The 11,868-nt window shown below is 45.2% G+C and overlaps 1 protein-coding gene across 1 annotated transcript in view; it reads left to right on the top strand.

The window, feature by feature from the left end:
• Window positions 1-4,135, top strand: part of Pkp2 (plakophilin 2) — a 69,713-nt gene extending 65,578 nt beyond the window's left edge. Inside the window, exon 13 of the mRNA XM_028894699.2 lies at window positions 1,675-4,135. Coding sequence (XP_028750532.1) covers window positions 1,675-1,743 — 69 coding nt within the window. The 3' untranslated portion in view covers window positions 1,744-4,135. The remainder of the gene's footprint in view (window positions 1-1,674) is intronic.
• Window positions 4,136-11,868: the final 7,733 nt, after the last annotated feature.

Genomic DNA, 11,868 nt, shown 5'->3' with positions numbered 1-11,868 from the left:
CTAGGGACTTACCTTCAAATCTGGAGGCAGCCACCGAAACAGTCATAGCTTACATTGCTTTGGGAGTCTCTTGACTCCTCTGACCAACAAATCAAGAGGAGATTTCTCATGCATGGTTCCAGGGGGTTTGAAGATAGTCCAGGTGGTGTACCTTCTGTAAGCTATATATGTATGTGTACACAGATATCACAGGTAATTTAGGAAACAAAGTAGTGTGACTTCCTGTGTCTTTTCAAACACCCTTAGTATTATTTATCCTCCTCCTCCACTTTTCCTCCGCATTGCCTCCCCTTCCCCGTTAAAGCGCCCCGCTTTCCATTTCTACCTCATGTCACCTCTGTCCTGTCATTCCCATTCAAGAACTTTCCCTCACCCCCCACCCCGCCCCCACCCCCCACCTCTCCCCCACTCCCCACCTCTCCCCACCCCACCTCTCCCCCACTCCCACCCCTGTCCCACTCCCACCCCTGTCCCACCCCCCCACCTCTCCCTCACCCCCAACCCCTCCCCCACCCCCCACCTCTCCCCCACTCCCCACCTCTCCCCCACTCCCACCCCTCCCCCACCCCCCACCTCTCCCCCAACCCTCCCCCACCCCCCACCTCTCCCCCAACCCCTCCCCCACTCCCCACCCCTCCCCCACCCCCCACCTCTCCCCCACCCCCCACCTCTCCCCCACCCCCAACCCCTCCCCCACCCCCCACCTCTCCCCTACCCCCACCTCTCCCCCACTCCCACCCCTCCCCCACCCCCACCTCTCCCCCAACCCCTCCCCCACTCCCACCCCTCCCCCACCCCCACCTCTCCCCCAACCCCTCCCCACCCCCCACCTCTCCCCCACCCCCACCTCTCCCCCACCCCCACCCCTCCCCCACCCCCCACCCCTCCCTCACTCCCCCACCTCTCCCTCACTCCCCACCTCTCCCTCACTCCCCAGCCCCCACCTTTTCCTCACTCCCTGGAACCACCTTGGCCTCTTTTTGCTTTCCTGATCCTGCAGGCACTCCAGGCTGTTTACTTACACCTAAAGATTAAGAGCTAGGAGCCACAAAATAAGAGAGAACATGTAACTTGTTTTTAGGGTCTGGGTCACCTCACTCAGTATAATATGTTTTAGTTTCATCTATTTACCTGCAAATTTTATGACTTCATTTTTCTTTACAGCAGAATAGAATTCCATTGTGTACATGTGTTTGTTTTTATTACTCATTTATCAGCTGAAGGGCATTTAGGTTGTTTCAAATAATATTCCAACAGCCTTAACAATTAGAAAAATGGAAATTAAAACTGCTTTGAGATTTCCTCTTACCCTAATCAGAATGGCTAAGATCCAGAGTACCGTTGACAGCAAGTGCTGATAAGGACTGGGGGAAGGGAACCCTCATCCACTGTTGGGATTGCAAACCGTTGCAGCCACTCTGGAAATCAGTGTGGGAAATCCTCAGGAAGCTAAAATAAGTCTACCTCTGGCCAACTATACCACTCCTTGACATATGCCCTAAGGACTTGACGTCCTGCTACCCAGACACATGCTCAGCCATGTTTACTGCTGCTTAATTCACAACAGTTGTGAAATGGAGCCAACTTAAATGTTCTTCAGCTGATGAATGGATGAGACATTTTCTTACGTGAGGGTTTAATAGCCTTTTATATTTCTGTCTGCTTCTTCCAAAGGCTCAGTTTAAGAAGACAGATTTTGTCAACAGCCGGACCACCAAAGCCTACCACTCCCTTAAAGACTGATGAAGGTGAAAATCAGCTCAGAGACTCAGCTTCCGAGTTCTCCACTATAAAAACTCCCCAAAGAAACACCTATTTTTCTACTAACTGACCCAAGAAACCTCAAAAGCATGCTTTGTTTATATTCTTTTCTATTTCTATCCCCCAAATCTAGAGAATGAATAATCACGATATAATTTTGTTAGGCATCCTGAAGACTTTTACAAGGTTGCTGCTAGAACTTGCTATGGAATCTGTGTTTCCCTGTAGAGGTAATGGACACCATTATCCACAGTTAAGGTATATATGAGTTCATGTGAGTGAGCATCCAAGGAATACCTGAGGAAAGAGATTGTGTGACTAGACTTTTAAAGTGTGATTGACATTTCTACCCTTTGTCTGGTTTTCATTCTTGTCACTCATCTGCATGTTACTTCATTGAACCCCAGACGTGTGTTCAATGACATTGAACAGAACAGAGATGACAAGAATAAAGCTTTGATGGCAAATTGTTTAATCTGTGATTGTTCTTAACCCTCTTGGGTTGGTTTGCTTTGCTTTATCTTTCTTCCTGTAATTCAAATGAATGTAAGAAATGTAGATTACGGAGCTGCATGGCAATAAGACAAGGGAACTGAGAAGTGGTCATAACAAACTTAAAACCATCGGGTTACAGAGGTCTGCCCACCAGGCACCACTAAGATGAGCAAATATGTGGTGGAGAAATGGGAGAGAAAGAGAAGCGAGCTTCATGTGCTGTGGAGAGAGGCGGAACTGGAGACACTATCGTGGTGAGGAACAGGCTAATGTGAGGGGCCTACATTGCCACTGAAGCCAAGTCATGTCCTGGCCTGTGTTGCTCCAGAGGTGGCCCTATGGCAGCCGGGGGTCCGTGTTGATGTCTGTGGCCCCTATTACCTCCAAAGGCCACGTGGATACCCATGGCCTGGACTGCCACCCAAAGCCATGTTGATGCCCAAGGGCTGTGCTGAGCTGGCCCTGCCCCTCCATGGCCCTGGGAGGGTTTGCCTGGCCCTCACAGGGGAGCTGGCCCACCCCTCCGTGGCTGCTGCTTGCAGGGAAGCTGACCCTGCCTCTCACCTGAGTGGGGGTTCCCAGTGGAGACCTGGGCTGACCAACTCAGCTACCACCCAGGCCCACCCCAACATCTACCCCATCTATGACCCACTGGAGCGTGTGAAGGGACTGGTCCTGCAGGACCATAGCACAGGATCTCCATAACTGCAGCAGCAGGTGTCCCAGGGGAGTCTCAGCGGGGTCCAGTATTGATGGTGTAGCAAAAGCCAGACCTTGAACCAGACCAACAGCTTGTTGCAGTGAACATTTGCAAGTAAAGCTGTTTGGGCAAAAGGTATGCTGCACGACACACTGCAGCTCCCAATGCCACTGCAACGATGAATGAATGATGATGGAGAGGTGGGCAAGGAGGAGCAAAGTGGTCGTTTTTATTATTTTTTCTTTTCTTTTTGAGGAGGAGGCTGCAATGATGGAGGGTGGACAAGGAAGGACTCAGAAATGAATGGTATTGGGGTGCAGGATATGAAATTCTCAAAAAATTATGTTAAAAAGGAAGTCTGGCTATGCATAAAAACAAATATTGGTTATGAAATTCCATGATCTCCCTATGCATTGTATAAATGGGGTTTTTACTTCAAGAAATCATTTACGTGTAATGTCACTATTGGGTGCTGATCTCGCTAGGTACAGTGTGATCTGGACTTTTCTGCCCATTGGAATTTGTATAAAAAACGCTTTGTTCTTCAGCAAGGTTCCAAGAGGAGCCAAGGGCCACCGAGGCAGTGAGACCAGACAAGGGCACCGAGGGCAGCTGGTTTTAATGAGTCATAGTGTCAACTTTGTCCAGCTTTGAAAATGTGGTACAGGGCCGCTGCAGCTCATGCCCTCCCCGCTGGCACAAGGCAAGGGGGCTCTGGAGAAGGGACAGCAAGCTATTGTAGCTGAACCTGAGAAGTACCAGCCTTCAGCAGCCAGGGAGGTGCGTCTGTGGGAAATGCAGTTTTAACTAGACAGTAATTAGAGCCCTCCCTTCCCATTAGTCCTCGACTACAATTCTGCTGTTTATTGATCCTTTGAAGTCTGACATCATTTGCATAGGAAAGTAAAAGAAAATAACCCTTCGGCTACTTTGGTGGGAAAAAAAAAGGAACACAAAACAAATCCCCATTTCTATCTATTTAAGTGTGTATTTAATTCTGTATTATGTTGGAACTTTAAATGTGTTTAATTTTAAAAGTTTCAGCTTCGGTAATTAGCCTAGGTTGAGAAGTTTATTTTTTTTTAAAACACTAAATATTTCACCAAAGCTCTAACAATAAGCATTTAGGGTTCATTTATTTCTCCAGATAAGTAATAAAAACCTAAAAGTTTCTGTGGATTTCTTTGTTTGCTTTTGGTGTCTTAAGGTGTTTAATACAGTATTCAGTTATATTAAATACAAAATGAGCGAAAGTGACATTGCCTGAAGTTATTTATGTTTATTTCCAAATTAAAGTTCTGAATTCTTTACCAAGAAAATTTTCCCATCATGACCAAAGTATATAAAAATTGAAAGACGCACAACTGTGTTCACTCTTACAAGGCTTTGTACATTAGATGGGTCTGAGTCTCTGAGAAATTAGCCAGCTTTATCCTCGTCTCTTGCTTGGCTCCTCTGTTTACAAACAGCCCCTCCTCTGCTCTTGGTTAGCACATCTAGGGAGGGCCTCGTACAGATGGGCACCAGCTTTGACCAATGGTCTGCACCTAAGGCTGTTGTTTCCTGACTGTGCCCCAAAAGCACTGCATCCCTCCTCATCTGTTTGTGCTCTGAGGTTTAAGGGCCGCTCTGTGTCCAAGAATACTAAATAGTTTTCTAGACTGGGGGGTTTCTGGCTTGGGATTGCAATGCAGGAGCATTTGTTTTCACCTGACCGGTCGTCACCCCTATTTATCTTGAAAAGGTTATCCACAAAATAAATAGGGAGTTAACATGTCAAAGGGAGAAAAATTAGCCAGGGCAGACAAACTAATGCCGAGTCAGTCACCCTCTACAGAAGTAAGTCCTTAAAAGAAAACAAAATTATATATGTGTGTGTGTGTGTGTGTGTGTGTGTGTGTGTGTGTGTGTGTATATAACTTATATATTTTATATATATAATATATATATTATATGTTGTGAGAATTCTGCTTAACGAAGATCAAACAAATTTTCACACTGAAGTGAGAATGACTCAGGATTAGGAGATAATTCAGAAGACACCCAGTCGTTTTTGGAGTATCTTCTTGCATGAAGAAAGACTCAATCCTAATGGCAGCAGCAAATATGCACTCATTCATTCAGCTAACACCCAGTATAATCCCATTTTAAGATTCAGTAATGTGGTATGAAGATATTTGTTGGGAGAGGAAAAAAAGAGGAACCAACTTTTCAAAATACAATTCTGCTTTAAGGTTAACAGTTTAGTTTGCAGAGGTCCAGTGGTCTCTGATGAAGTAAACGCCAGCCTTTGAAGGCCTGTATGACAAAATATGTCTTTGGGATAAGTGTGTTCATTAACAAAAGAGATTGCCATCTGTTAGTATCACAGTGGTTAAAATCTGATCGGAAAGGAAAACATTCTGAAGACCGTAGACTGGGAGACTTACTAGACAATCCAGCCATTCTGAAGCTGAGGCAGGGTGTTGTGTTACCACTTTAAGTGTTTAAAGACCACACTGTGGCTTTACTGCACCCAGTAGCTGGACTACAGTCCTAGGCTGTGCCAGCGAGACCAGCAGACACTCAGTGGTATCCCAGTCTCCTCATGCTTTTTTTTTTAAAATTTACACGTGGGAAAATCTGAAGCAGAGAGAATCACATTCCTAAAGTCACAATGCAAAGCTACAGAGGGCCTGTCCGAGGCAGAGGGCTTGGCTGCCCTCCAGGATTCTCCCCGAAACCAAAGAGAGGAGTGCCTCTGTCTGTGTCTGTGGCCTATGGAAGCCTGGCCTGCTTTCCTTCGAAAGCTCTGGGTGCATTGTGACCTGACAGAGGGCCTACTCCAACCCTCCAGCCTGGCTCACACTGGTTTCCCCGGGGTAAGTTTCTTATTCTCACTGGGGTTCAGATTTCCTCATCTGTGTAATGGGTGGTTCTGAGGATTAAGTGTTTGAATAAATATAACACCATGCTGCACAGTATGTACTCAAGTGTAACAATATGCAGGGTCCCTGCTGTGGAAAGCTTTTCTGTTTAATTCACCTCTTTAATTTCTTTCTGCGAATATGACAGCTTCTGCTAACATTCCAGCCTCCCCCTCACACACTTCTGTCCTCTCAAGCACGCCTGCACACTTCCAATTCTGCACTCCCTCACATACAATCTTAAACTCCCACAATACACTCCTTCACACCTGTGAAGTCACACACGCATTTACTGAAACACTCACACCCTTGAGCTAACTCTCAGGCACTCACTCTGACATCTCCCACACTTGTGTACTAACACCTACATACTGTCTTGCACTCCCGCACTCACACGCATCTTTTTGAGACCAGGTAGTGAAGGGAACAAATCCAGGTTGCCATGCAGCTTTGAATATTGTTTCTTAGAACCTGAGTCCTATATGGTTGTCTGTGAAAAAGAAATAGCCTATACTTATGCTTGGGAAAGGAAGAGTTATACAGAGATCAAAAGGTTCTTGGACCAAGTGTGGTGAAGCACTCTTTTTATCCCAGCATTACAAAGGCAGAGGCAGATGGATTCCTGCGAGTTCAAGCCTGGCCTGGTCTACATAGTGACTTCTAATTCAGCCAGGGCTAAATAATCTGCCTCAAAAAAAAAAAGAAGGCTTCTTGTTTCAAGACTTCTCCAACCCCCAGCAGAAGGCACCATGACCTCTCCAAAGAAGCACAGTGTTCTGCATGTGGCAGATCTGTGGCTCAGAATCAGTGTGATCTTTTTCAACTCTTGAGGCTGTCATTTATTGCACACACTGCAACACAGTTCTGAGGCATTGGCAGGAAGACAAAAGGTTCATAGTCTAGTCTGGTTCATCAGACTAAAACCTCAGTAGTGAGCCATCCTTGGAGTTCATTTTAAATGAAAACTGGCAATTTTAGTAAACTGAGAACCATTCTCTAAACACTTTGTTCATGTGGAGTACTGCAAACTGACGGCAGGTAGCTAACTCAAGGTAGCGATTACTCAGGGAAGCATGTGGAGGCAGCAGCCTACATTACTGCTGGCTGGTCAGACTCCCTCATAAACCTAACATCAATGAGCAGTTGAAGTCGCAGAAGCCTGGTTTCTGCCTGCAAGCTGTTAACACACAGTGTATCTGGCAAGAAATGAAAAGCATGTCCAAATAGTACTGTTTTATCACAACCACACACGGGTGCTTTTCACAATAACCAGCAGTCCTGTAGGTGCTGGAGGGGCCTTTTAATTACATGTTTCAGTGCCCATGGGTTGTACTGAAGGCCTCTTCCTGCAGCTGATTGGTGAGTATAGCTCTGAGAACGTGCCCATAGACAGACCTTACTAAGATGGACTTCACAATGATGAAATGTTCTGGTTTCTACAGCATCCTTTGCTTCACCCAAGAACCAGAAGTTCACAGCTGTAGCTGTGAAGGTACAGAGTTCCAGACCACATACACTGCCTCCAGTGTGACTGGAAGTTAAGTAGCATACTCACCAGGCTTGTTAGGAACCACAAGAAGGAAGTTTGTGGAGAATAATTGAAGTTTATGGTTGCTAGTGTTTGTTCATTGACTGACCTTCAATTAGGCTCCATTCCCATAATAAAAGGAGACAACACAAACTTACAACTGGCCCTTAGGCCTAACCTCATATCAAAGGACTCCAGGAGGCAGCTCAAGGGGGACAGCACAGGGTCACAAATACCATTAAGTCCTGGTCTTCCATCAACCTTCCTACCCTCTTATCAGAAGAAGCATAATTCTACCAGTTGGGCAAGATGACCCTGGGTAACAACTATTCAAAAGGAACATTGTAGGGTGGTGCACACCTTTCATCCCAGCACTCAGGAGGCAGAAGCAGGCAGATCTCTGAGTTCAAGGCCAGTCTGGTCCACAGAGTGGGTTCCAGGTCAGCCAGGGCTACACAGAGAAACTCTGTCTCGAAACCACCACCACCACCCCAAAAAAAAGAAAGGAAGGAAAAAATTCTGCCCAAGTGACCAGACATGTAGTTTCCTGTCTTTGTTTAAATTGCCAAAGTGTAACCTGGGGTGGAACCTGAAGGAGATTTAAGATGGCGTTGTATGTAAATATATGAGCTTAAGGTCTATATAAGCTGGTAAATTTTTCTGTTCAAGGCCGGATCCTTTTGTGTGTTGGCCAGAATTAGTTGTGTGCTATTACTGAAGAGCCTGTTCCTTTATTAATATCTTAAGTGTGGGCAGTGAGTTCTCACTGGGAAAGCATATTCATTCTATAACAAGTTCACAACTATAACTCCAGTCCCAGGGAAACACACGTACACAGACATACATGCTAGCAAAATGTCCACACGTAAAAAAAAAAAATTTTAAATCAAAAACCCAAAAAGCAAAAAAATCCCAGAACAGTACCAACAAAAAGGAGAAAATGGAGTTTTCTTTTTTTTTTCTTAGCAACATTGTTTTTTTTTTTTTTTTTTCCTTGATCTAATTGGGGGATTTTGAAGTCCTGATTTTAAAAATAGATAAAATCTATCTTAGTGACACTGCTTTCACAGTTAAGTGACACCCTTGTCATTGCCTTGGTGGCTAAAGCACCTAACTCCGCCTTTCTCTGTTTTTGTTTTCACAGTTCATCACTTGGTTTGCATTGGAGTAACAAGGTGAAAACAAGTAATGTATCAGGCCGCCAGGGCATAGGCCTCCAGGGCAAGTCTCAGGTTTGGTTATTTCACAGCTCCTTGGTTGTATGGATATGGTGGCTCACACCTATAATCCCAGCATTTAGGAGGCAGAGAGCAGAGGATAGTTGCAAATTCAAGGCCAGCCTGATCTACACAGCAAGTTCCAGTTAACCAGGGTTAACTACCAAGTTCCTGTCTTGGGCTACAGATATAACTCAGGGGTACACTGCTCACAGTATGTGTAATACCCTGGCATCCATCCTCAAACGACTGAACAGATAAACTCAAGTTCCCCCTGTCTTTCTGATAGGCCATCTTCAACTTGCTGGCATTTGCCCTGTGATCACTTCAGGCTCACAAAACACTAAGCAGTAGCTCCCAACATCCTATTTTCAGAAAGCAATGATGAGGAGCTAGAGTGTGGGCACCCTCTCTCCTCCCACTATTTTAATAAATAGAACTTTCATGGATACCTCTATCAGCAAGGTCTCTGTAGGCTTGCCCCCACCTCCTCTCTCTCTCTCTCTCTCTCTCTCTCTCTCTCTCTCTCTCTCTCTCTGTGTGTGTGTGTGTGTGTGTGTGTGTGTGTATTTTGTTTATTACCCAGCTCTGCATATCTTCTTTTTTATTATTTTACCCTAGTGCTTGAGGACAAACCTAGGGCCCACAATATGGTGGACAAATGCTCCTACATTGAGCTATACCTCCAGCTTGCACATTGACTCTCAAGCCACTTCTTGCATAAAAAGTAAAACCATAATTCCCATAATCTAATCACATTTCACCCAATGCTGGACATTACTGCCCCAAGGCTCATGGATGGTGAAAACATGAACAGTCAGAAATGTGCTAATAATGAAAAATAAGTGTTGTAGATCAGTCAACTGATTGATATTCCTCACCAGAAGTGGAGACACTTGGAGAAGAAAGACTTGGACAATGTTTCTGAAGTGGATTTCATCTGTCTTACAAGAAAACCATGTGCTTTCATACACTGCATGGTTTAACTGTGTTTTCCTACTGTGGTTGTTGCACTGCATTAGGACAAATCCCCTGAAAGAATGTGGGTGAAGAGTAGAGAGCAAGCTGAGAACTGCAGCTAACCTGAGAAGCCATAAAGTGTGGTAATAAAGTAATAAAAAGGTGCTCTTTGAACAGCAGGTAGAATAAATGTAGTGAAATAGGAGACAGAAACTTGAAGTAAGAAAATTGGTGTTCTAGGATTTACTAATAAAATGTGCTTAGATGACATTAAGTCACACAAAATAGAATTTAGCTAAGGGAGTGCTGCCTCTGACATAACTTAAAGGCAGGTCTAGTTCAACTGTCAGATGTTGCAGTAACGCCCGTGCTACCGCCACCCATTTACCATGTCCAAGCAAGGGGCTGTGGATTAAAAAATAGAGACAAAACCCCCACTCACGTCCAGGCTGTTCATGTAGATCTCATCCATTTCTTCGTCATTGGGCGATCCCCGTGTCTTTCTTGGTGTCCTGTTTTCCAGGTAGCCTCCCTAGTGTTGTGAGTAGCAGTCCATTCATCCTTGTTCCACATCTAGTATCCTCCTATGAGTGAGTACATACCATGTTTGTCTTTCTGAGTCTGGGTTACCTCACTCAGGATGATTTTTTTCTAGATCCATCCATTTTGCCTGCAAACCTCATGATGTCATTGTTTTCTCTGAGTAGTATTCCATTGTGTATGTGTACATTTTATTTATCCATTCTTTAGTTGAAGGGCATCTAGGTTGTTTCCAGGTTCTGGCTATTACAAACAATGCTGATATGAACATAGCTGAGCAAGTGCTTTTGTGGTATGATTGAGCATTCCTTGGGTTTATGCCCAAGAGTGGTATAGCTGGATCTTGGGGGAGATTAATTCCCAATTTTTTAAGAAAGTGCCATATTGATTTCCAAAGTGGTTGTACAAGCTTGCATTCCCACCAGCAGTGGAGAAGAGTTCCCCTAGCTCCACATCCTCTCAATCATAAGGTGTCTTCAGTGTTTTTGATCTTAGCCTGAAAGACCCCCGCTCCATTATGAGGACATGGGGCGTTGGGCCGATGGAATGTCCCCCCCCAATAACTTAGCCTAAGAAACGCCATTCTGAAGGAATCAGAAAAACAGGAGTTCACAGCCGTAGCCAGCCACCCGGCCTTGAGAGAGATAACTATGGCCAGCCATCCGGCCTTGAGAGAGATAATTGTGGTCAGCGGCCTTGAGAGAAAGACAGTTGAGTTAAATTAGGATATTTTATGGCGGGCCCCTGGCCTTGAGGAATAAGCAGCTGGCCTGGGCAAGGCCAGATCAGCCACACACATACGACCCCAAGTTCACCCTGGCCTTCTTTGAAACAACCAATAGGGACCCTGTAACTATGCTTCTTGCTTCTGTAACCGCGCCTCTGCCCTGGAATCCCATAAAAAGTCCCCTTTGCCCTAGGAAGGCGCGCAAGTCCTCCTAGAGACTTCGCCCCGGGTACCCGTGTATCTAATAAACCCTCTTGCTTTTGCATCTGATAGGTGGTTTCGGTGTGTTCCTTGGGTTTGGGGTCTCTCCTGAAGGAAGATCTCCTCTGGGGGTTCTTTCAAGCCATTCTGACAGGCATAAGGTGGTATCTCAGAGTTGTTTTGATTTGCATTTCCCTGATAATTAGGGATGTTGAGCAATTCCTTAAATGTCTTTCAGCCATTTGAGTTTCCTCTGTTGAGAATTCTCTGTTTAGTTCTATAGCCCATTTCTTAATTGGACTGTTGAGCATTTTGATGTCTAGTTTCTTGAGTTCCTTATATATTCTGGATATCAGTTCTCTGTCAGATGTGGGGTTGGTGAAGATCTTTTCCCATTCAGTAGGCTGTCGCTTTGCCTTGTTGCTCTACAAAAACTTCTCAGTTTCAAGAGGTCCCATTGATTGATTGTTTCTCTCAGTGTCTGAGCTACTGGTGTTATATTTAGGAAGTGATCTCCTATGCCAATGCGTTCAAGACTACTTCCTACTTTCTCTTCTAGCAGGTTCAGAGTATGAAGGGTGAGGGTCGAGGGAAAGAGAGCTTGGGGGAGCAGGAGATCCCAACTGGATCAAGAACAGAGAGGGAGAACAAGGAATAGGAGACCATGGTGAATGAAGACCATATGAGAATAGGAAGAAGCAAAGTGCTAGAGAGGCCCACAGAAATCCACAAAGATACCTCCACAATAGACTACTGGCAGTGGTTGAGAGAAAGCCCGAACTGACCTACTCTGGTGATAGGATGGCCAAACACCCTAATTGTTGTGCTAGAAA

Source organism: Peromyscus leucopus, chromosome 12, assembly GCF_004664715.2.
Source record: "Peromyscus leucopus breed LL Stock chromosome 12, UCI_PerLeu_2.1, whole genome shotgun sequence".
NCBI lineage: Eukaryota > Metazoa > Chordata > Mammalia > Rodentia > Cricetidae > Peromyscus > Peromyscus leucopus.
Note: the sequence above shows the minus strand (reverse complement) of the source record. Positions and strands in the feature narration are given on the sequence as shown.